The sequence below is a fragment of the Xenopus tropicalis genome, chromosome 9 (assembly GCF_000004195.4).
Source record: "Xenopus tropicalis strain Nigerian chromosome 9, UCB_Xtro_10.0, whole genome shotgun sequence".
NCBI lineage: Eukaryota > Metazoa > Chordata > Amphibia > Anura > Pipidae > Xenopus > Xenopus tropicalis.
Window position 1 is genome coordinate 30,817,185 of NC_030685.2, and position 27,339 is coordinate 30,844,523.

At 40.1% G+C, this 27,339-nt stretch overlaps 1 protein-coding gene across 6 annotated transcripts in view; it reads right to left on the minus strand.

Annotated features, from left to right (window-relative positions):
• mad1l1 (mitotic arrest deficient 1 like 1) overlaps positions 1–27,339 on the minus strand; it is a 494,211-nt gene that overhangs the window by 268,012 nt on the left and 198,860 nt on the right. For all 6 annotated transcript variants that reach the window (XM_031892606.1, XM_031892604.1, XM_031892605.1 and 3 more), the window contains 1 exon segment: positions 5,744–5,800. In XM_031892606.1, the coding sequence (XP_031748466.1) occupies positions 5,744–5,800 (57 nt within the window).

The following is a 27,339-nucleotide window of genomic DNA, read 5'->3' on the forward strand; positions in this document are numbered from 1 at the left end:
GGCGTAATTTAGCAGCGGAGACATACAGAATTTAAACACATCAACTGCCTGTAATGAAGGTGACAACAGAATCCCATAGGGCACAGAAGCGATAGGCAGGGAAAGGGGGGGAAAGCTGCTAGATGTCAGTGAAATCCTTGCAGCCCCCACTTCTGCACAGATACAAGCCTGTAGGCTATCACGTATTGCTGTACTGACACTGTAAAATCTTGACACGAACATTTTACTTCCAAATACTAGATTCTGACCCAAAGGTCGCAGAATTAATTAGTACATGCCGTTTGATAAGGAACACCCATCTGTGTGCTGCTGCGTCCTAGCAAGCGGAAAAAATACAGCTACATAATAACTTAAAGAGGCAATACACTACGAGTTTTGTATTTATTACCGAGAGTGTCAGCTCGCTTACTGCCTGTCCTGCAGAGGAAAAATAACATGAACCCCAGAGGATTCGCTGAATAGGTGCCCAGGAAGAAAGTTTCATTGATTTTAGCAAGGAAACACTTCATAATCACCCAGATATGGCAGAACCTATATCGTACTCTGCAAGATATTCATACATTTATGTTAACTGCTGTTACCTCTAAGCTATGTGGGTTCAAGTATGGGACCTGTTATAAAAAATGCTTTCCGGATAAGGGGTCTTTTTGTAATTGTGGATCTCCAAATTTAAAGTCCACTAAAAAAATCAATTAAACATTAAAGGAGAAGTAAAAACTAAGTAAGCTTTATCAGAAAGGTCATGTAAATACAGCCATAAGCACTTACAGAAGCACTGCACTAAGTGCTCTATCAAAAGAAACACAGGATTTCTTGTCTCCTTTTTTGTAAATATGTTCTTCTGTATCAGACTTCCTCTCTCAGAAAAATCCTTCATTCCCGGGGCCAGAGTCTGCACAGCTCTCTCCATTCTTCTGCTCCCCCGCCTCACCGTTCCAACATCACACACATGTGCATAATGAGCAAGCAGTATTCATGCACACATGTTATGTGAGCACCACACAAAACAAATTGTAGAGTTGCAGAGTCCTTTTTATAAGAGTTAGTCCAGCTTTAACTTTACTTTGAAAATGTTAAACAATGTTGCAGTCAAAGCAACCTTTCTTATTTACCTTCTTGTTCTAGTCAATGATGCTGGCAGTCAGAAAAACTATTGCTCTTGAGGCTAAAATGTTATTGCTATTTGTTATTTCTTATCTTTCTATTCAGGCCTTGCCCTCTTCATATTTCAAGCCCTCATTCAAACCCACTGCCTGGTTGTTAGCGTAAGTTAAACCCTAGCAACCAGATAGCTGCTGATATTCCAAACTGGAGAGCTGCAGAACAGTTCAAAAACCATAAAACAACAAAAAAATAAGACCAGGTGCAAACTCTCGTAATATCACTGCCTAAATGGCATTTAGAGTTAATTTACATGTAAACTAACAATTTAAGCATATACATTATTCAGTACAAGCCTGTATTTTCCCACAGCTCTGAGTGTACTGTAGGCAGACAGCCACACGAAATGAGAGACAACAATGATTTTTGTAATTCTGCAATATGGGAGAAAAAAAAAACGTGGCTAAAGGAAGAGCGATTATGGCAGAATGTAACGTTTAGCAGCTTTACACATAGGAAGAAAAGCGGTACAAAGATGTAGGGAGAAGTCAGGGGGTGATGTGTATCAGAAAAACAGAGTGGTAGGGTACTGGTACAGATAGTAGGTATTAGTGAAGAATAAAACAACAAAAAAGGGTAAACCAAATATAACACTGATAAAATTAAACTAATGTATTAAAAAAACATTTAAAATGTATTAAAAAAAAAAATCCAACCTAAAAACAAATTTATAAAAATTATTTCTATTTTCTCTCTAATAAAACAGAACCTTGTACTTGATCCCAGCTAGGATATAATGAATCCTTATTGGAGGCAAAACAATCCTATTTGGTTTAAGTAACATTTAAATTATTTTTAGCAGATTTAAGATATGGAGATTGAAATTACAGTAGATCCCTTATGCGTAAAACCCCAGGTCCCAAGCATTCTTATTTAACAGTATCTCTCTGTATAGTCTATAGGAAAGCTGGGGGGGGGGGGGGGGGTGGGGGGGGGGGGGGGGGGGTGGGGGGGGGGGTGGGGGGGGGTTGTCCCTGCAATAGACAAGGACAATAACATTACACCCAGACTCATTTCAGCAATTTATTCAATTAGTTTGAAAGGCCAAATAGAATGTAACTGTGACCTTCACAGATTATGCTCTACAGTTTAAGCTTCCATAAAGAGGAATGTACTGTGTCATTTGACACCTTGTAAAGACAAGTACATATAAGTAATAAGTACCATCTGCCATAGCCATTCTCTTGATGAGGTACAATCTACATCCCAAAGTACAGCACACAAATTTTAAAAAAATTGGGTTCAGAATACCTACGTTTATTGACAACAATAGAATATATTTTTCTTTTATAAAAATAGTACAGTTATTGGAAGAAATATAAAATGAAGAATTTATCCCTGGCCTACATGAAGCAAAGCACTGCTTAAGATACAAGTTAACAAAAGTGGTTAGTTAGCAGTCAGTAGGCACAGACAAAGGACAAAGCTACTTTCTAATTGGAGATGCTAATTGTCTAAATAAATTTGTGTGCTTTCTAAATTGGGTTATAAATACAGGAGTTTGATTTCCTTTTTCTTAATTAATGTTAACATTTAGGACAATGAATGCTTAACTCAATCCCCTGAGTCTTTAAATTATTAACTTTGATGCAGTTTCTGCCAGGTACTCTGGACCTTCAGTAAAGTAAGAGACAACAAAAAGCTTAGGGGTTTTGTAAAGTTCAACAATGCAAATGCTTCCTTGGTCTGTAATAAAAAGCTCCAGGGGAGGCCTAGATATGTCAGCAATAAACAGCCCTTGTGTGTATTGAAGGCCTATACTTGAAAAAAAGATACATTAAGATGAAGTAAAGATATTCAGTTATAGTACTGTTTATCCCCTATCCTCCCTCCTTGTAGTGACATATTCTGGGTGTGGATGTGACTTGATTGTATTTGGTATAACCAGCCCAAAACCGGCACTAATATATATATATATCTATAACATTATAATATGCTGTTGTACTTGTACAGAAAGGTGCCTAATATCAAGAGAGGCATTCCTTAAAGGGGTGGTACACCTTTAAGTTAACATTTAGTATGTTATAGAATGGCCAGTTCCAGCTTTCAAAAGGGGGGGCACTGACCACTGGAGCCAAATACCTATTGCTCTTTGAGGCTACAATTGTATTGTTACTTTTTATTACTTATCTTTCTATTGAATCTGATCCATATTACATTTTCTCATTCAAACCACTCCCTGGTTGCTAGAGTAGTTTAGACAGCTCGCACCATCCACACTAATTATACACATCAAATTAGAACCATCTATAATCTTGTCCTGAGACTAGATGGAATAGAGTGAGAAAACAAGGGTAACGTGCAACTGAAGTAAAATTGTATAGGAAAAAGAAAAGTAGGGAAACACCATATCAGGTGGTCCCCATCTAGACTTCAGACCATTGCACCACTAACCCCATAAATTGTCAGGTAAATTAAATGATCAAGAAATGGTAAGAAATAAAACTTAACCTTTATTAATGATAATTAAAAGGTAATTAATTAAAAGGCCCTGCATCGGGCTTTGGAGGGGGGAGGCACGGGTGTTGATGCAGGGCCTTCTGTTTGGGAGGGAGGGCTGAAGTGGGTGCATGAATGATGTGCATTTTATGAGCAGGGGTGTTATAATTCAATAAAAAGGGAGGTTGGGCTGTGACTAAAGGTGGCCATACACGTGGCGATCTGACGATGTTTCGTACGACCATCGGTCGCACGAAACATGGTAAGATCCGCCACACACCATTCAGGGCTGAATCGGCAGGTAAGGAGGTAGACACAATAGGATTTCTACCTCCTTCTGCCGATTCAGATCTGAAGGGAGAATTTTGGTCAGGCGCCTTCTATGGCACCCGATCAAAATTTTCCAACTGGTCCGATCGGCGAGTCGGCCGATATCAGCAGCTTCCTGCGATATCGGTCGACTCGCCAACATACCATACACGCACCGATTATCGTACGAAACCGGTGCGTGTATGGCCACCTTAAGAGCTATAGAAGCTTCACTTTATTGCGGGGAGGTGGACACAGTAACGGTGTAACTTAAACCTGTATTTGGGGTGTAGCAGTGTAATAACGGGGCTTCAATCTCTTACCCTGGCAATCACTGATTTTAGACCATAAGGGAATGCGACCGATTGTTTCCTTTTATGGTAATAATTTTGCAACAATTGTTTCAAGCTTATCTGAGTTTCTCTCTGGCTAGCTCCATAGGAGTGCTAAAGTGCGGAGAGTTTTTTGACAAAGGGTATTCCTGCAGTTGAAACAATCTAGCGATTTGAACCTGATAAGTCAATTTTGAACAGCCTCATGATACCTCTTAGTCTAAATTCGAATTGAATATCACCCCATGCGATTTTTAATGGGGATTTAGTTTCAGATACACCTTACCTTTTAAATATCATTAATAAAGGTTAAGTTTTATTTCTTACCATTTCTGATCATTTAATTTACATGACAATTTATGGGGTTAATGGTGCAATGGTCTGAAGTCTAGATGGGGACCACCTGATATTGTGTTTCCCTAATTTCTTTGTCCTAGTTTAGACACTAGCAACCATATTGGTGCTAAAATTTCAAACTGGAGAGTTGCTAAATATTATATTTAATAAAAAAAGAAAATGAAAAACCAACTGCAAATTGTTTCAGAATATCACTCTTCATAACATACTAAAAGTTAATTTAAAGGTGAACAGCCCCTTTAAAACTAAGCACTTATACTGTAGGAAAAGTGAAGTGCATCACTGGTCAGTATTACTTTGTACCTCCAAATGCCAAGTTTTTTTGTGATATAAGATTCAAACATAGCATCAAACTACCAGAAAGACTTTTAGTTTCCCGTAAATACACAGGAGATTGTCTAAAGTCTTTGAGGAGTATGCCATTAAAAATAGACACATATAATAACTAGCAATCCTTTGTTTTATCTGAATGTCATTCCTAAAGGCTCAAATACACGCTGTGGTACAGGGAATAATTAAACCCTGGGTAGAAATACACTTTGACTTAGAACTGGGAGAATGTGCACTGATAAATATTATTACAGACTATTTCTATAGCTTGGATTACAGTGCTGTAGAATACATAGGAGCCAAAGTGGGAGACAAACAAGAAATCTGGAATAAAGGTATTACAACCCCTGCTGATTTATTTACAAAAGAACAAAGAGAATGCATCACTTTTTTAAGGGATGCCATTGGCCAACTAAACCCATTTGAACCTATGACTAGGGTTGCCAGTCCAGCTTATAAAATTAGGACCCCAGTGACACAGTGGGCAAAAAGCATTATTATGGCGTGTCTACCATTTGTACAGATTTGGATAACTTTTTGGTCATTGTTTTGACAGCATCAGAGCTTGTAGTCAGTTGACTTTGTGGACTGGAATCTTTCCAACATAAGCTGCCATAACAACCAGGAGTCATACCAAAATGGTTCTTAATGGGCTAAGGTCCGCCCTGCATTACTGGAAAGAAAGAGGGAGCTTTATCTGCATATAAAGAGATCTTTGTACTCAGAAGTCAAACCACAAAGTCCAGTTTCAAACACATGTATCTATTGTTATATTTGTACATACTGTCGTCTTATACAACAGCCATCATACTCACAAGATCAGACTTCTGCTTCTGAATGCCTGTTTCTTCCAGCGCCTCTGACAACTGTGTCTAGAAAAAAAGGAGAAAGACATTAAAGTCTTGATGTAGATTAATGTCAGTTGGTCTGTCCCCTTGCCCATCCTCATATACTAAAGAACAAACATTAAGAACCAGTTAAACAATAAAAATGATAACTGAGGTTTTCCTTCTGAATTTACGCAGGGAAGTCTAGGTAATTTACACTTGCGGCATTTATAAACAGTTTAAAGATGGCAATGTATAAATATAAAAACAGCAGTATTTTCACATGCATTATCCTTAGCAAGAGCTGAACAACTAATTCATCTTTCTAAGCAAGATTCAGGACACAGAACAAATTCTTTAGTCTAATGATTATTTTGAACTGCAGATAAAAGAAAACGCTTCTCTCTGTATGGAATAAAGTACAAAGAGTTTTGCAGTAATTACCATTTCTCTGAAATAATCACAAATACATTTGTTGTCTGTATTGTAGGAACACTAATTTTTGCCAGTCAACAATAGCGGCTAATAAGGCCCTGTCATCATTTTCACAAGATGTTTAAATTTTGCCTTCCCAGTTTAACAAAACATCTCGCTGCACATTCTATAATGTGTGTTTTGAGTTTTTTTTCCTTTATCTTCATTTTATAATGCACAAACTCCACAAGAAAATATATCACTGAGCAAACAAAACAAATAAATGCAGGTGTTTGTAACAGTACGGGCAACTACACAGAAAATAGTTTATAAAGGTGTTTGCAATAATAGAAGTAACTGCGCTCTATGTACACTATTTTGTCAAATGTATCCAGAGACATTTTTAGCCCAAAGTATCTGGACAATCTGTCTAAAATCATGTCCTCATGTGGAACACTCAATGCGGCATTCCAAACTGTCTCCTGAAGCAATGCTCTATCCATAGAATGGTTTTATGGGTTTTTAAAGGTGGAAGGGGAAGAAAAAATAACATCACCGTGCACAATGCCAAGTGTTGGCTGGAGTGGTTTAAAGGTCACCACCACCACTGATATTGGACTCTAGAGCAATGAAAACATGCCCTCTGAAGTGATAAGTAGAATTCTGACTCAAAAGTCTGGGTCCAGTAGATGCCAGGATGACATGACCTGCCTGAATGTATAACGCTTATGTTAAAGATGGTGGAGGAGGAAAAATGGACTGGGGCTGGGCTTCATAAGAGATGTTGGAAAACCAGGTATATTGAATCTACTGGCCATACACTGTCTTATCAAAAGGCAATTACTTGATACCTTGACTCCTTTTGTCCCTTTACAGCATAAAACTAGTGACCCCAGTGCAGAAAAGAGCACCCAAGCTTAAGCACAGGCCCAGCCCAATGGATGTGAGAAAAGAAGAATGCAAGAGACACTCTTTCCTTTCTATTATTATAATTTGAGTAAGATGTAATCTCTGTGCAGACGAGGAGACTGGCACTTTACATGAGGGCTCACTTACGTGCATTCTTCCCCACAGTGCATTGCAAGTACTTAACACCAATTTTATTACAGGTACTTGTGTCAAAATGTGCTCTTGGCACATCTGTATAGTTGCTCAGCCCTTCCTGCCTTTTATTCTGAATCAGGCAGTGCTGCACCTATTGACATAGGAGAACCTTGGAGTTACCACAACCTTCTGACCAGGAGATATCTCCAGGGGTCCCTTCACATTCTGTGTCATCGCCACAAGGCATCCTCCCCAAAAGAATAGAACATGCACATCCTTACACTCTGAACATTTCGCCAAATGAGATGCAACATGGTAGGTGCAATGCAAGAAAATCATCTGTTTGCATCTGCAGTTATGCAGGAAAAAAACATGGCGATTGCACTCGCTCACAGCGTCTTGGTTAGTGAATATGCTCTATAGTCTTTATAAAGCAAAAGCAGCTGCTACTGTCACATATAGTGAGCAAGGAGTCCATTTGCACCTTACCAGAACTGGCTTGGACATGTAGAATACATTTTATAAAGCCTTATGTGGTAATTTGCCCCTACTATGCCTAGTACACTAGCTTTATGTATCAAAGATGCATCCTGCTTCATATTAATCTAAATCAGGCAGAAATTAAAGGTTCTAGAGGAGCACCTAACCTATATAAAACTATCTGTAGTCCTACTAATTGCCCCAGTTCAGTTCTAAAATGGAGAAAACATTGAGAAGGTAGTATAACTTGGTGGTATTACTTCCTTGAGCTTTCATTACTAATGAAAATAAGCTCAGTGTCCCATGGCCCTAATGAAGGATGATTAATGGGTGAGCAAACATATCTTATACAGCAAACTTTTCTAGATTTTGAAGTATGAGAGGAGAAGCCGTATTTTGAGAAATAAAATGTCATTAACAGCAAAACAAATGATTTTCATACAGCTTCCTAAGCCCCTTCTTCTAGATTAATGAGTATCTTTAAAGGCTTTGATAGCTTTTAATAAACTGGTATTAAATTGGCATTGTACAGGAAATTCAGTGCAGTCATAAACCATTTACTAAACTGTAATTTATAGGTACAGGTTTCCTTACTGACGCAGAGATGGTACAACAGAAATACTATTTTAAGTGACAGCAAGAACTTCAATGATTTGCGACTAATTTGGTTATATAATTAACAGAACTGCCTGCATTTTGCATAAGCTTTTCAGAACACAATTCTCTCTCACACAATCATTAGCAGCACACGTGTAATAAATAGCGTTAATGAAAAGCTATAATAATAATGAGCTCATTTGGATCCGAAAAAGGTATGGAATTACATTTGAAAATCAATGACAAGTTCAGGCAAGAAAAGCAATATGGCCGCTTCAACTCTTATTCAAATATGCTGGAAAGCATTGTTCTGTGCCCTTGACACACTTTCCCTTTAACACAGCAGTATTTGCATTTTAAGAGTATTATTCCTTTTATATACTTATAATGGCTTCTTAACTTGAACAAGGTCAGCTCCATATCTCAGCTTTATGTACAGTCTTTATTGGTTGAGGTGTTTTTGGGTGCCAAAAAAATGACGAAACATCAAAGAGTTTTGATGAATCTTTATGTTTAACAAATACTTTTTAAGTTGAAAAGTGCCATTTTACATTTCAAATATGTGTCAGTTTAGAGTGTAAATATTTACCGTGATTGCTATGGAATTGGATTCTGTCTTATTTCACATTGTGTTGTTTGCGATTATATTATGTTCCCACCTCAATAAATCTCTCGGAATTGCTGCTACTATATTGTAAAGCGCAGAACGCTTATGTCACATTGATTTGAAGAGTCACTGCTCCACTCACCGAGACCAGGACGTATGACAGAAAGCAAAAATTCTCTGGCGCCATGAATACATTTAAAGTAATAGTTATTTTTGCTATAAAGGGGAAGGAAGCCCAGAAATAAAAACATTCAGATGAAATGTAATATTGTAAACAACTTACAACACACATGCGTTATCATGGGTTACAAATTACTTGTAAAAGTAAATGTTATTAAACACACAGGATATAAAAATGTTTGTCCCTATATAATAGAGTTGAAGGAGAAGGAAAGTCATTTTGGCATTTTACTGCCAATAGATTTGCCACATTAGTGCCACCGAGAACACTATATTTATTCTGCAGAAATCATTACTATACCTGAGTAAACAGCTTTAGAAGCTTTCTTCATTTGCTTAAGATAGCAGCTGCCATTTTAAGTAGCTTCCTTCCTACAGTCTAGCCTTTATAGCTCAGATCACAAATTCCTATGGGAGGGGGAAGGGAGTTCTTAGCATTCTAGTGGGAGGGGGAGCAGGAGAGGGGAGAGAGAAGTGCTCAGACTCTGGCCGCAGGAATTAAGTATGTTTCTGAGAGCGGATGTCAGACACTGGAACATCATGTTTACAAAAAAAGAGAAGAAATCCTGTGTTTCTTTTGATAGAGGATTCAGTGCAGCATTACTGTAAGTGCTTATGGTTGTATTTACCTAAATCGTTCTGATAAAGCTTACTTCTTTTTACCTTTCCTTCTCCTTTAATGATGCAGTCATAACTCAGACTTGTACACTCACACAGACATATTAGAGCTCATTCACAGCCACAAGTCCAACTGCGGGTGTGCGAAATGGCTACAGTCAACGAGGTGAATGATTTCCTGTAATTACACAAAATGTGATTGGCCACATTTCCATGGGAGGACAGTATAGAGAGCCAGAGCACCACAGGCTTCCATTGGAAAGGGTATTAGTCACATTGGCTGCTTCAGTCTGATGTCTGAGCATGTGTATTGGCAGAGGCAGGGGATGGACCAATGTGGAATGAAAGCACTGCATGAACAGGCAGTAACGTACAGCCCTCTTTCTGCTGAATCATGGCACAATGTACATTATTTGCACTAATGTTAGTTATTAATAACACCATGTTCTTCACATGGGCACAGCTCTCCTGGTTCACATTGCTTCCCTTAGTGGATAATATTCTGTAATTAAGCTGGCCTAATTGAGCATTGTAAACATGGGGCCCAAAGGAAGTTATCTTAATTGATCTATAATGGTTTTTAGAGTAATTTCCTTTTTTTCCCTTCATTTTAAATAAGGCTTTTAGAGCTTATGTAACATCTAACATCCAAAAAAGCAAAGTATTTGTCAACATTTTTTTTTTTTTTTTTTAGAAAATAGCTTACTGCCATAATGAGCTCAGTAAGGGGATGAGTGCTTTGCTTTCATGATGATGGAAGAATAATTTAAAAGAAAATGGGTAAATTGGTGTTGTCCACAATTCCGGCTTCCTATTCATCACTACTAAGATGGGACAAGTCCTGATCTGTAGGGTTTTCTGGGAAGGGGACAGATCAGGGCATAGTCTGCATTGCACCAGCTGTTCAGAGTGTGTAGTATTATGAAAGGATTTAGATCATTGTTGTAGGCTATGCCCCTTATACATTAGAGCATGGGCAAAATAAGTGCACTGATATCAATTCACATTTGTACCTAGATAAATGTAGCAAAAGACCGCTATTACTATTGTTATTGCCCATAATTTATATCACACCAACACACAATCTAAGGCAGCGGTTCTCAACCTGTGTGGTCAGGACCCCTTTGGGGGTCTTAGGATGGTCTTAGGAACCGAGACATCAGAAAAGCAAACAAGCTCCTCGCAGATAGCGCCTAGGCCAGAATTGAGCTTAGAATCCCAGTGCTGCAAGATAGAGGTGCTACCCATGGAACCACCCACACAAAACTTATGGGTTTTTGAACAATAATATCCTGGGGGCTACCCAGCTGTCTTCAAACAGGGGTGCTGAGATATGCAGTCCCGGAAGGGCCACAGGTCACTCATCATAAACTGAAAATGAAGATATGTTGAGAACATAAATTTTATGCAAAATATCCATAGCATAATTTACAACTTGGACTAGCTAGACGAAAACCCGAGGCATTGCTGCTGATGGGTGGAAGCAAATGCTGAGTACCTAAGCTGGCCCAACAGCCTAAAGAATTCACACTGGTGATTGGTATCTGTGTACCAAACAGGATCCTTTCTGCTTTCAAGTTTATCTATACATTCAGCAGCAAATGGACATTGCATTTTGGAAGTTGGACAGTAGACAGCAAAATATTTAACAGGTTTGACCCACTACAACTAGCTACAGAATGTAAGGCCTATGTCTATACCTTATTGAGCGAAGGATTAAAGAGACATAACCAGGGACATGGCATTCTATGCACCATGGCACAAAAAGCAGGGTTTTTTGGGCATATTTTGCCCAGGTTTGATTTTTCCGTGATCCAGTTCTCTATTGTCACCTGTACATGAGAATCACTGTTTCACATGATTCCCTTAGACAACACAGCTTTGAAGCAGTGGTTAAAATTTCTACACATGCCATAAGATTAAATTAGATAAAAGGTATGGTTACCCTACAAGTAGACTGCTTGGGCGCTGTTGGTAGAATTGACTGACATTTCCAATGCAGTTTTGTTCTCAGATGTGTTTAGTGAATGAGTAAAGAGAACTTTTCATACATATTCATGCATATATCCTAGATACCACCTGATGGATGGAAGGGGCTCCTTACACGTCCTTATGAACTCCCCATTCATTTCAGTGGGAAACAAGCATTGCTTAATGCTGAAGATGCTTCCGTAAACCTACTACATATGTCCATTTGGAAATGTATTATAAAATTTTATTTGCTGGTGTATATTTTTGATTATATGAAACATTTGATTTTATATATTAACTGATACCAAACAAACTGCATTGATCAAATGTCTTGATAGGTTCTTTCCCATTTCTTTTTATTTTGTCATTGTTGGATTAAAGACTGGTGACCCTAGGTCTGGGTGGAAAGGGACAGGTGTTTAATCCAGACAGTTATCATCTCTGCCTTAGGTGCTTTTAGGAGTCCAGTAAAAAAGCTAGCATGAATTTAAGGGCTGCACAAACAAGGTATTAGTTATAGTGGCAGACACACTGGCACATATGAATAAACTGCTTCTATCAAGTCATTTTGATTTAAAATGAATACTTCACAATGCATAGGGGCACTTTTAAATCCAGATATGGAAAAAAGCAATGTATCAAACTTAGACCAAATCTATAATTAACACTGATAAATTAGGATTTGGAAGGAGAAAAGCTCTATGTCCCAAAGTGATTACCAAATTGCATTTACACATGATGGTTTCACAGATTACAGACCAGAAATGTAAGCATAACAACAAGAGCAAGCATGGCTTAATTAGCTGACACATCCCCTTCCAATAGACCTTAACCTTAGCTCTGCAGAGCAGCAAAAATCAGCATTTACTTTGCTAAGTGGCACGCTAAAGAAACCAATTACTGTTAACAAATATGCCAGTGGTTCTAATGGGATTGGATCACAGGCATTAAGTCTTCTCTTAAGTGTCAAATGAGTATTGCGGTTATATACAGTGTAGAGCAGAGTAGCTCACACAGACCCCTCAGAAAATAGCAGAATCTATATATTTTCCATGATATAACACTAACCACATTAAGGCTTTACTAAATCCAACAAAAAAGTAAAAACATCCTCAAATAAACAGAGAAGTTATTTTGCTGAAGACCTCAAAAAACAATCCCTGATCAGCACATGTGCAAAGGCACATAGAACCTTTAGACCAAACTGCTACCCTGAAAAGGGGCTTTGCCCAGGCTAATGTCAGTAGCATGAGGCTACAGTCAGGTGATTTCAGAGGTTGCCAGTAGATTTCTTAGTGAATTAAATGAAAGTGAGTGTAGAAAATGGCCAGACAATGGCTAACATTGTTGGTCAGCTTGAATATATTGCAGTCATATAAATATTTATGCTATCATATTCCTTGTCTCTGTCAACTGTTTTCAAGACAAAAGATATAAGGGACAATCACTCAATCCCTCAACTTGTAGTCAAGCTGACTACACAGGTATGTAGGGCATGGAGCATGATACCCCAGTTTGTATTGGAGAAACTCAGAGTCAACCATTTAACTGATTTAATGGAACATATTGCTGTCATTATGTAAAATGTTTCTCTTTTATTTATTGAGAGAAAATGCAGAGAACTCTAAACCCTTCTTCAAACACAGTTAGCGTATTGCTGGGTAAAGAGTGAGGAATTCAGCAAGGGTATTAAGGAAATGAAATGGAATCCTAGCAGTGGTTTGCAGAAGAAAGGCCTGCAAGAAGCAATAAAAAGCAAGGAAAAAGCCATTTGTAAGATTGAGCAAATCTAGACTAAAGAAAAAACATGGTGGTATGTCTTGGCTGCTACCCAAAACAGCTTAATATTAACTCATCTGTAGTCAAGCAAAGATATACTTAGTTCATGGTCTGTGGGGCATGGCATGGGGATTGACACCTCTCTCTTAGGGGATACCACTATTCATATTAAGTTGTGATTTGTTAGGAAATTTAATAACAGTTCTAGATAAACAGCACTGCATAGTTGTCAAATGCTTCAATTACTTGACCAATATTATCATGGCAGCCAATTAGCAAACAGAATAATTAACTATGTAATTGAGCATTAATTACATTCCAAGCATGAAGGTAATCACTTTCATTTAGCATCAGTGTCATTTCCTGAAGGCACTGCTGAGCGCCTCACTCTTAGCCCTGCACTCAGGGTTTGAAGAAGTCTTCTCTCAATAAACGAAAGAGAAAAGTTTTACTTAATGACTACAATATCCTCTAGAAAATCAATTAAATGGTTGACTCCCAGCCTCTCCTAAATTAATTTGTGTTCAATTACCAATATAATAAGTAATGTGGAAAGTATTGCTACCAAGAAATTACTATAGCTGTGCTTTGATACGGTTGGCTTGGCTTTACAGATGTTCAAAGATGCTGAGCTCATCTATTGAATCTTTAAAAGTTATTTTAGCCATCATGCTGCAAAGTTTAAATCCTTTTTCTTTTAGAATTTTGCCTTGAATTTATGGCCATTTAGCTAGAGGTGGGCTACAGTCCTGGCAAACTGACAGATAAAGGGTTCTTTTGGAAGCCCAGTGGTGGGTTTAAGAAAGACCAGTGAGGACTTGCCAGCACACCCAAGCCCAATGCACAGATAAATCTAAGAAACAGCAAAGCATGTGAACTCAGAGGCAACCCTTGCACTTTTAATACGTCAACAGCCTTTTGGAGGTATGCCCCTTTGTCAAAAAATACTACAGTTGAAACTTGCAAGGGTTTTACCTCCATTCAGGGAAATGTTTGCTGTTAACCTTTTTATGAGGAACAGAATATATTTTGCTGCTCGATCTGGTCATATATTAGCTAGAACAGTGCTGTCCAACTGGCGGCCCACGACCCCCCTTCTGTGTGGCCCCCCACCTGTCTGGCTGCTTTGATGGCTTACCTTTGTGTAAGCTTCAAATGGTATCAGTACTGAGATTAACTGGCCCCCTGCATTGCTCACACCTCAGATTCAGGCTGTAATCCCCCTGTATTGTTTAAACATTTAATCCCCTGTACTGTTCACACCTTTTAGTTTCTGCATTGTTCACCCCCTGCAGTGTTCACACCTCAGGCTCAGGCTGTAATCACCCACATTGTTTACCTGTTCACACCTCAGCATTGCCAGCATTGTGTCACTGTATGTATTACCTGCCCTATGCTGCCTGTGTGTATGTCACACAGGCAGGGTAGGGAAGGCAGAGTATGGCACATAGGAAGCATAGGACAGGCAGAGTATGGCACACACAGACAGAGTAGGGCAGGCAGAGTATGGCACACGCAGGCAGCATAGGGCAGGCAGAGTATGGCACACACAGGCAACATAGGGCAGGCAGAGTACTGCCTGTGTGTGCCATACTCTTCCTGCCCTATGCTGCCTGTGTGTGCCATACTCTGCCTGCCCTATGCTGTCTATGTGTGCCATACTCTGCCTGCCCTATACCACCTGTGTGTGTCATACTCTGCCTGCCCTATGCTGCCTGTGGGAGGTGAACCTGGCAGGGGTGTATTCTGGGAGTTTGTTAGCAGTTGGATATAGCCATTAAATGGTCCCTAAGGTGTGTAATTATGTGCTGGGGGTTGCTGTGCTACCCACAGGGGAGGAAGAGGCATAAAGATTTAAGGGTATGTCTTAATATGACATAATATAATTCTTTCACATTTGAATGAAGTCTGATATCCCTGCAGTGAGCACCAACCATTTGGGTTTTTGCTGCACTACCACTATTAATGTGGGTATGGTCTTAAAAGCTCTTGTGATAACATGGGTGTCGTTTGAGGTGGGTGTGGTTTAAAAGGGGGAATATTCAAAACTGGCTTTCATTAGCCGCCCTCCACTATGTATGCTAGAGAAATTCCGGCCCTCGGCACCACAGAAGTTGGACAGCACTGAGCTAGAATAATTTGTTGTAACAATCCAAGCAACTGGCATATACCCAATACAGAATCAGTAGCAATGCCATAATTGTTGTAGGAACCAGAATACAAATGAAGCAGCAGGAGGCCCACCACATGTGAGGAAGCAATACATCATATCAAAGCCTGCAGACAGATGTTGCTGTTATGTGTGAATCCTCTGTAAAATAAACATTAAAGCAAGCCCTTGCACGGGGGGCTCTCTTGTAGCGATTTAAATTTATTATTATAGCAACCCCTCTAAAATATCAAACCATACTTTGGAAACAAATGCTCTGTGAGAGCGACAACGTGGGTATACCAAGAGGAGAAGGAAGAGATGCCTGCATGATGGTATACATATATGATCAGAATGTTACAGCAGGCCCTATATCCTTGGCCTTTCATAGCAGTTTTCTACTTTTAAAGGGGTTGTGCACCCAAAACTTTGTTCAATGTAAGCAATGAAAATCTTAACCAACTTTCCAGTTTTTATTGATTACAGACTTTTATTGGTTTTAAAAGTTGGTCCTAAATGTAATTCTTACTGAAAGCAGTGTCTGCACTTGATGTAAGCTGCATTGCTGGCTCTGACTACATGTACCACAATGAATCAGTAGTCATATTTCCTCATCCAGGAGCACTTTTGTATATCAGTTCCTAGCACATATGTCTCCTTCTTACTAACCCTTTCCACTATCCCTCTTAACATTCAAAGCCCAGGGTTTTCACCAGTATTTCTAAATTTCCATTCCTTTCATATTGTAAATAGGGTTGCAATACCTGGTAGAATTACCAGGCTGTGACGTCAGGTGGGCAGGAGGGTGACAGCAGATCAATCAATGCAATGTGTTGTGACAGAGGATTCACTGGGCATACCAGAAGCATGGTTTGGTATAACTAAGCTGACCAGGGACATGGTTCAGTAGATTGTGTGTAACTTGGGCGGCCAGGGGCAGTACTGAGTGTATTGAACAAACTGGGCAGCCAGAGGCATTACTGAGTGTATTGAACAAACTGGGCTGGCCAGGAGTATGGTTGGGTGGATTGGGAGTAACTGGGCTGGCCTGTGGAACAGAGAATGGGGAAGACAACAGTTATTAGCAGTACATTGCTGGTAATTTTGTTATCCCTATTTAGTGTTAGGTTGGTAAAAAACCAGCCACGTAGCAATCCTATTTTGTATATGAATTGGCCACAATCTATGCTTAGATATGTGATAAATTATTTACACTGCTAGTCAAAACACCCCTTGGATAATGGATTTTGAATTTTTTTACCATTTTGCTACTATTTAAAAGAGGTTGGCTGACAAACAGAAAGATCTTGAGCTCAGGCAATCAAAATTATTGCTTCCATTTAATTTGTCTCAGCTGCGGCTCTCCATATAAAAAGTAATACCAGCAACAGTCCTAGTGGTTAGAACTACTGTGTTTAGCTACCACCCTGTATAAAGAATGTCCCACAGCTCTGATTTATATGTATAAATGCAATGCAGAACTGTTATTGACACGCAATAGACTGTGCCCTCATACTTATCTGTTCCATAGAAAATAAAAAGATAATTAATCCAAAAAACAAAGAGGCCATGCCTTCCTTAAAATTAATTTAATGCAACTAAGAGCAATAAAATGGATTTATTATCAGATGGCTTTGAAATACAGCAAAGACTGTGTCCAATTCTTCATGTTTTGGCATATCTGCTTTTTCACTATAATAGGACAGTACCTTGTAGTTGATGTTAGCTTACTGACTATAAATCCATAGTGACAATAAAGCAATCCCCTTTTTAAGCGTTTAAAGGTTTTTTAGTAGCCTTAAGGCATAGTGCTCCATACTACAAAAATATTCCAGGTCCAAAAGCATTTAGCTGCATGAAGACTAATTATCTTTATATTGTTAATGGTCACCCAAATCTAGTCTCCAGCAGTTGCTCACCCTGACAGGCCAGAAGGCATTGCAAGCTTGTTGGGAAAGTAGCCAAAAAAGAGCCATTCAGCGATACGTGGTGTAAAATCCCATGGGATTTTACACCTTTGGGAAGCAGACTGGCATTTACACTAACATTAAGTTACTTGGGGTGCTATGAAATCCCGTGCCACCCCAATATGTATAGGAAACATGGCAGCGCACATAGATAAGCACTTGCATAAGCCCTTGAAATCAATCAGGCCCGACTGCCAATCTGTGTATTCTGGCAAATGCCAGAGAGGCTGCTGTAAGATGCCATAGACATATAAGAAAATATGCGGTCTGACTATCCCTTTAAGAAAAAATAGGCTTATACAAAAACTGCAAAACCATTACTGGTTATAACAATTTGGGTACACCTGAGATATTCATTAGAGCAAACAGTAAAAAGAAACAAAAAATCTAGCAAATTGCAGTATAGGGTGTACTATACTATTCCCCAGCAAACATAGCAATTATACACAGCCTGCCAGAGCGCACATCTGCCTTAGCAAAGGAGGAGATTTCCGGCTGCAAGTTATAACTGCGACGGTGCAATAATGATACAGTATTATTAACCGATCTCTGGGGCTGGTCAAATAAAGGCCTTTCCGTGTGTTTTTTCCCCTCTAAAACTGAGACATGGGACCTTTTTGCAGATACAAAGCACAGACACTCATTAAACAAGTCTAGCTGGAGCTGCCTGGAGAGAGCGCGAGGAGGGGCACAGATGCAGCACGACATGAAAACAGGCAGAACAGATAGTGATCCTGTCATGGAGCAGCATATTAATACCGAGAAACTAATAGCAGTGCAAACATTTTCTGCCTGCAAAGTAAATGTATTCTGGCACAAATGGCTGAAATTAGTACAAAGGATTGAGGCTAAATAAATAGCCCTTCTTTGAGAGAGATTATTTTGTGTTCCACTCAAACGTGTGCCAACAAGGCAGGGAGAGAGATTTGATGATATCAAAGGGAAGTTTAATAAAATCAACCAAATTCAGAATGTAAAATATCCATATGAAAGTGATGTTGGGCATTGTACATATGTGCTAACCTATGGAAGAGTTTTTATAGAGAATATTTGGTTCTAGTCCCATTTGAGGCCTAGAAATTAATTGAGGTCCCTCAAGCTATGACAGGTTTAAGAGTAAATCAAAACATTTTTGTTACCTCCAGGAACATCCAGGACAGAAAATAATTCTGTCACCCTAATTAATCTTCAACTATGATTCAAAAAGAACAGTGTAGGCATTCTTCCCATAACCTGGCCTCCTTCAGATTTGGCCCCCAGTCACTGCTGAGCCCCCATACTGGGAATTCCTGACCTATAGAAAAGAATCTGTGTACAAACACTATTTTTCATTTAACAATGTATCCTTGAGGTGAACACCACAATGGTAACTTTCTGTAGGTTAGTTGGTTACATTACAGTGGGTGCTAGTGAAATGCCAAGCAGCCAGTAGACACTGGAACTATGCAGTCTGGGGCAGTGTCCCATGTAGGCCTGCCATAAAAATACATCATAGGCAGCAATGTACCCAATAGGTAAGTTGAGGCTCTAAGGCCCACCCATGGCATTCACTGACCCAGAGTTATCTAGAAATTATAAATAGTGTCAATGATATTTCAAAGTTTGCAAAAATCTGTGATGCCCAACAGACTGTGAATGGGTCCAATATAATGGCTTTACTGATTACCTTCTATCTGGCATTTATTCCGATACAGTTCAGGCTATATGAAACATTTCCAATAGCTGCTAATGGCATACACATACCACTGTGGTGCTAATCTCTGATATTAGAGATTTCCCTTTATAACGCCATTTCACATTTGAAATCAGTCTTTGTCTTCATGCGGCTACTAAAAATTATAATTCAACTCTGGGAAGTTGCAAGTCTGCAATGTGCTTATGCTCCAGGCCCAGCTTTCAGGTACTGGTTTATTAATGTAAATATTCTGTAGCGTGTCTTAAATGAGTAAAGACGCTCTCCCTTTATGATCTTAACTAATTGTGCTAAGTCTTTATTACAATATTTTTTGCTGCCTCAATTAGTATGGGACTTAATGTTGGTGAAAGGGGTCTGAGCAGCTGGTGTAGCAGGAAAATATTACCCGTGTCACATGTTACTACTATTATAAACTAAGCTTCTTAATATGGGTCCAGTATAGACTCCACTTCCCAACCTTTTACTGAACACTTTTAGGGTACTTCTCGCCAGTAATTGCTACGTAAAGATTGGTTGCTGTTGGTTTTTAGAGTAGTAGCAAACTTTGCTTCTTTTATTACATGACAAAGATGGGGCTTGGGTGCCTTATGATTGTGCTAATTGTTCAAAAGACCTTAAAGGAGAAGGAAAGTCATTTAGGCATTTTCCTGCCATTAGATTCTTCACATTAGTGCCACCTAGAACACTATATTTATTAAGCAGAAAGCATTACCATACCTGAGTAAACAGCCCTAGAAGTTTTCTCTGTTTAAGATTGCAGCTGCCATTTCAGATTGGTCTTCATGACTTCCTGCTTGCAGCTTAGCAGTTATAGCTCAGATTACACATTCCTAAGGGAAGGGGGAGGAGTTTTATGACGGGAGGGGGGAGCAGGAGAGAACTGCTTAGACTCTGGCCCCAGGAATGAAGGATTTTTCTGAGAGAGGAAGTCAGATACCCTAAGAAAACAAGAAATTCTGTGTTTCTTTTGATAGAGGACTTTCTTTGTGAATGCTAATGGCTGTATTTACATACCTCTCCTTCTACTTTAAGTCACCCCATGGGCCATTGCCTTTAGGAGCAAGCTTAAAAAAAAGATTAGCGGTTACTCATCTAGTATCCTCTTGACTGGCAGTTCTTCTGCAGTATACAGAGAGACGTCCCACATGCAACAGTCACCCTAGTAACCAAATGCAGATCATTTTGTGTGTTTTACACAGCAATTCACAATCTTTTTCCTCCAAGACATTCCTGTATTTTCGGTCGGTGTGGTTTACTAGAGAGGTGTAAGTTTGAAAGATTGGTTCTATCCTAATCCAACCAGCAGGTTCCATATACTACAAAATGCTTAAGGACTTAAGCTGTGGCTTGTGCTTCATCTCCACCAGCGAGGCTGACAAAACATCCCCTACCCACTGCCATTCATGTAAATTGCTGATGGATCACATATTTCTACACCAGCAATTTAAATTAATTGCAGTGGGAAGGGGACGTCAGACATTTTGTCACCCCCACTGAAGGCATTGTCACAAAACACCCTTTACACATATAATAGGATGTTGCACTGTGTCCTTAAATCCCTCCTCCCCAACACAGATTTGCATTAAGATGGCCATCGGTTGGATCATAGATCTAGTATGATGAAAAACTATATATATTGCCCAGTGCATGGTGCATTGGTGGACAAAATGAAGAGGAACCGTAGCTCCTCTTTACTTACTGCACCTCTGATCATTCCAAGAAATGAAATAAAAAGGTGGCCATACCACAAACTGTCAGCTCGGCCCACAGGCCGTTTGGTCACATACCAAAAGTATATCAGTCAGTGAACGGCCATCAGTAGTTTTGAAAGTATAATGTCAACAAAGCCATTATAAATGACCTCTATAATTGCCATATATACAGTGGCTTGCAAAAGTATTCGGCCCCCTTGAACTTTTCCACATTTTGTCACATTACAGCCACAAACATGAATCAATTTTATTGGAATTCCACGTGAAAGACCAATACAAAGTGGTGTACACGTGAGAAGTGGAACGAAAATCATACATGATTCCAAACATTTTTTACAAATAAATAACTGCAAAGTGGGGTGTGCGTAATTATTCAGCCCCGAGTCAATACTTTGTAGAACCACCTTTTGCTGCAATTACAGCTGCCAGGCTTTTAGGGTATGTCTCTACCAGCTTTGCACATCTAGAGACTGAAATCCTTGCCCATTCTTCTTTGCAAAACAGCTCCAGCTCAGTCAGATTAGATGGACAGCGTTTGTGAACAGCAGTTTTCAGATCTTGCCACAGATTCTCCATTGGATTTAGATCTGGACTTTGACTGGGCCATTCTAACACATGGATATGTTTTGTTTTAAACCACTCCATTGTTGCCCTGGCTTTATGTTTAGGGTCGTTGTCCTGCTGGAAGGTGAACCTTCGCCCCAGTCTCAAGTCTTTTGCAGACTCCAAGAGGTTTTCTTCCAAGATTGCCCTGTATTTGGCTCCATCCATCTTCCCATCAACTCTGACCAGCTTCCCTGTCCATTTTGGTCTCATCTGACCAGAGCACCTTCTTCCACATGTTTGCTGTGTCCCCCACATGGCTTGTGGCAAACTGCAAACGGGACTTCTTATGGTTTTCTGTTAACAATGGCTTTCTTCTTGCCACTCTTTTATAAAGGCCAACTTTGTGCAGTGCACGACTAATAGTTGTCCTATGGACAGATTCCCCCACCTGAGCTGTAGATCTCTGCAGCTCGTCCAGAGTCACCATGGGCCTCTTGGCTGCATTTCTGATCAGCGCTCTCCTTGTTCGGCCTGTGAGTTTAGGTGGACGGCCTTGTCTTGGTAGGTTTACAGTTGTGCCATACTCCTTCCATTTCTGAATGATCGCTTGAACAGTGCTCCGTGAGATGTTCAAGGCTTTGGAAATCTTTTTGTAGCCTAAGCCGGCTTTAAATTTCTCAATAACTTTATCCTGAACCTGTCTGGTGTGTTCTTTGGACTTCATGGTGTTGTTGCTCCCAATATTCCCTTAGACAACCTCTGAGGCCGTCACAGAGCAGCTGTATTTGTACTGACATTAGATTACACACAGGTGCACTCTATTTAGTCATTAGCACTCATCAGGCAATGTCTATGGGCAACTGACTGCACTCAGACCAAAGGGGGCTGAATAATTACGCACACCCCACTTTGCAGTTATTTATTTGTAAAAAATGTTTGGAATCATGTATGATTTTCGTTCCACTTCTCACGTGTACACCACTTTGTATTGGTCTTTCACGTGGAATTCCAATAAAATTGATTCATGTTTGTGGCTGTAATATGACAAAATGTGGAAAAGTTCAAGGGGGCCGAATACTTTTGCAAGCCACTGTATATAACTGTTTTTATGAATAATAAGTATATACTCAGGTAAATAAGCAATAACACCAGCACAAAGTAGAGGGAACCACACAGCATATTCAGCGTTATTTTGGGCTGACGCCCAAGAGCCCGGTGCTTTATAAAAGCTTTGCACCGGCAAATTCATAAACTTCTCATTTCCCACAAGCCTGTTTATGCTCACATTCCCTTTCCCCATCCCTTCTTTTTAATATCGGACTTCTAAAGCATTTTTATGAAGGAGAAAATAGAAAACAAGAGTCGTCTGATTAGGTGTGGGAGGGAAAGGATGCTAATATCCACCAAATAAAGCCAGCGCATAAAATGAAACATTTTCTATGCATCTATTATTCTTTTCAACAGCTGCACAAATCTAAAACTAATATTTGCACATGAAAATGTTCCTGTAGCCTGTCTACTGTCTTTCCGTGAGAGCTGAATAGCTTGGCAAACAGACCTTTCCAGAACATTCTGTTGCCTACAAAAATATGTATATTCATACTTATATTAATTTTCCCAATATACAGCATGACATGCACATAGATCCCTGGGCACATGTTTTTTTTGGGGGGAGATTTTGCATGTATACAAATGCATCAGAGCTACCATACTGTTTGGCTTGGTAAATGTAGCAATAGTACACAGTACAGCTCTGGGGGTCCTAGGTTCGATTTTAGCAAAGAGAGTGTATGTTTCCTTGTCTCTGCATGGGTTTCCTCTGGTTTCCTCCCAAGCTCCAAAACCTACAGATATGTCAATTTGTTCCTGTGTGTATGTGATAAGAACCTTAGGTTATAAGATAAACAGTGGCAGGGAATGATGTGAGTGTAATGCCGAAAAAGTACTGGGGAATATGCTGGCGCTGTATAAAGAACAAAATAATAACAAACACCATTACAGATGTCATTGTATAGCTGTCTATGAAGGAAAACATCATTATAACTATCTTGTAGGTGTAGGGATCCCAGGATTTGGGCCCCTTAGGTGGGTCCCTGTTTAGACAGGCACTAGAGGGTGGCCTTTGGACACCTAAAGGTGGTCCTAGATGTTTATGTGCTAAAAGGGAGTTTCCCTGCAAGTTAACAGCAAGCACTAGATGGCTGTGCTAAAAGTATAAAAGGGATGACTCCCATGTTCAGCAGGTTTTCCAGCCTGGGACCTCCCTCTGTGAAGAGGTGTATAACAGGCTAGTGTTTTAGTTAGCAGTGGATGATAAGAGATCACTCTAGGAGTGACAGGCAGGATAATAAGAAAGGGCAGAAGTAGCCCCACCAGGAGGGTAGCGGGGTTAAGACCCCCCAGCACTCATGGCTGAAGTTCAGGGCACGTAGTGGCTAGTTAGGTGACCATACCGGGAGATTCCTAATCAAGGGTACTTAGGTGCGAGTACCGGAGTGAGTCCTTGTGGAGGGTCTGCCTGGCGTGAGTACCGGGGAGAGCCCTAAGAAAGGGTCTTCTGGCGAGAGTACCGGGGGGAACTCCTAAAAAGGATCCCTTGGTGGGAGTACTGTGAGTAGCTGTTTGAGAGAGGTTCTCTAAGAGAGCAGTTAAAGGAGAAGTGTCACCGTAACTGTTCATGTACTGTACCCTGGAAGTCCTGCCTGCTCTCAATAAAGCAAGTTCATCTGGTTCATCATCATAATCGGTGTCTTGGCTGTTCATATACAGAGGATCCTCAACTGCCTGGTAAGCAGCTACCCCAAGGGAGGGGCAAGGTACCGGGAGTTGCAGGGAGTCCCTGTCCCAGGAGGACATTACAGAGTTTCCCAGGGTGGGGAGTTATAGTTCTACCTATACCTACCCTGGGTGGAGGCACGCCATTCAGCAAAGTATACCTGTTCCCCCATATTAAGCGGGGGCTCAGGGCTCCTGTAGCGCCAAAAGTAAGCCATAAGAGGCACAAGTAGCAGCACCGTCCAAAAGTGGGCTACATAGGCAAAACACAGACAGGAAAGAACACTATAGCGAGTGACCAAGGACCAGCAAGTGAAATTAACTAATTAAGTACCAATAAACAGATAAACACATAGATGTTAGATTTTAGATATATATGTACTGGAAGGTAATGGTTGCGTCCAATGCCAGGTTAATGTATTTTTCTGGTAGTTAAGCGCCTGATCATGGATGTCAGGGTTCGCTAGTCTTTAAAAAAAAAAAAAGCAAAGTATGCATGCATGGACTTTCTGTGGATCTTCCCTTTATTGGGGGTGGGGGGTATGTCCATGCCAGAAGAGCCTGAGGTGGAGGTAAGCCTCATCAGAATAAGTGTTAAAAGATCTGTAATAGGTCACTCTAGGAGTAATAAACAGGACATGGGTAGCTAGTTGAGGCTCCATCAAGGTGGCCAGAGGGGTTATAGCCCTGGGCTTCACCCAAATCGCCGAAAAAAAAAGCATCGCGAGGCAACTTCGGCGATTTGCGCGAAATCGCGCCACCGCGAGTGCCATCCCACCGGCGACTTACATTTTCATTAGTCGCCCGCGAACAGGGAGTTTTGTCGCGGGCGACTAATCTCCCCATGTGCCAGAGCCCTTAGGGGTCACTAACACACAACAAAAACAATAAGTGCCAGTTAGCTGACTAAGTATAACTAATTATGGAAGAGTACGGAGATCAGGGAAACAGCAGAAAGGAGACAAAGTGATAAGAGAAGGAACAAGCTCTGATAACGGGCTGCACAGTATGGAATGGCTTATAGCTATGATAATAATAAGAGAGTAGGGTGGAGGAGGAATGGGCACAAAGGCTGAAGGAAAAGTAGAGCGAAGGCGGAGAGTGCTTGATATTTCTGGAAGGATCAAAAAACTGAATTGTGCTGCTGTGTAAATCATGTTTAGGTATAGGACCTGTTATCCAAAATACTCAGGGTTTTTCAGATAAGGGGGCTTTATGTAATTTGGATCTATATAATTTAAAGGAGAAGGAAAGGTACAATCACTGGTGGGTGCCAAATGTTATGAGCATACTGATATTCTATTTGTCTGCAAGGCTAGGGATACATTTCAACTGATCAAAGTCCAAATAGGCTATTAGGGAAATTGCTGACACTGAATAGGCACAATTTCCATAACTTAGAATAAAATGTCAGTCATATTAAGGGGAAAAAATCTATACCTCCAACATTAAATTTGTACCATGATATTTAACATTTAGTTTTAGAGTAGGTTTTAATATGCCTTAAAATGTTCGTGTCTACCTTAGGTGATATTGCACACAGAGATTTTAATAACTAAACATTTCCAGGCCTAGCGTGCAATAGGGATCTGCCTACATAATTTGCCTTATAACTCGAGCCCCGTAATTTAACAGATATGATGGAAGAATTTTGCAGAGCGGCGGCATAAATGAGGCAGCGAGAATAGAGGGGAAGAAAAATTACAAATAAAAAGATATATCCGTTCCAGCAATTTGTGCTACTCGCAGAGCCACTGGAAATATTAGTTACACTGTATCATAAGTATATGCATTATCTTATATTAAATGAAACGTGGGATACTTTTGGCAGCGCATCTCTGCTTTATATCCCAAACAATCTGGAATAAGGAGTTAAGTATAAGCAGGGCTGGGAAACCCTGTTAGTCATGGGGCTATATCTTCTCCCTTCCTGTCAAAATATCAGCTGTCAGGTCATGCTTCTTCTTCTAAACTGAGAAGTGGTCTCAAGAAACTAATGACATAAGAAGTTATTATTCTGCCCGTGCAGAATTGTGATTTGTAAAGAGGAATTCCTGTTCTGGCAGCAGTTAAGGGAATGTCCTTATACAGGCATTGAGCAAAGTTTGGAGGCTTTCCATTAATGACAGTTGTTGGTTACCATGTCCTTAATGGCCTTAGGCCTTAACATCCTTTATCTGCTAGTTCACACTGCTGGAGGACTGGTAGGTGCCACAGAGGCATAAACAAATCCTCTGGCGCCTTCACAAAATAGAATATAGGCAACACAAGAAAAAAACAGGTACACGCCACCCCTACCCTGCTGAATCTTTATATACTGCAGCACTTGCTTATGGGTAGGTCACTGTTCTAGGGATCTCCAGTGAGAAGCTTACTATCACCTGCTACCAGCAGCTTTGCAAACACAACCTATAAGTCTAAAGCACTGTAAATTATGCTTTTATTATTTCCACATACCCAAAGGGAAAATCCTGTAATAAACTTTGACTTATCTGTTGGTATGCCAAGTCGGCCTCCTCCCTACAAGCTAAGATAGCAAATAATCAAGCTGAATAATAGGAGAGATAAACATGATTTGTCAAACAAATCAAAGAGGACAAAGCCAGAAAAAAACCTTAGCTTATTACCCACCTTTTTAAACGTTACCTCACATACTTAGATTGCAAGCTCTAGAGGCCTCCTATGTCCTTCCTCCTATGTCACTTTAAAGGAGAATTCTAGCTGCATTCAGGCTTTCCCAGCCCCCACTCCCAAAATGCATCATTGTCCAGTTGAATTTCATTACTTTGCCACTGTATCAGTGGCAAGCATGAAGATTTCTGCAGAAGGGTTAGCAACCACCATCTTGGCTAGCTGATTGTATAGTTGGCGACCCAAGCTTGAGCATTGGAAACAAACCGCATGGTCCTGCAGTGGTGTGCAACCAATGCACAGGTTTCGGTAGCAAATCACGGCAGTCCAAGCAGCCTGTCAATGACAAAGCACCCCATAGGTCTAAAATGTAAAAATACCAAAGGGACGGCAATTATTCCTTGAAAGTGTGTATATA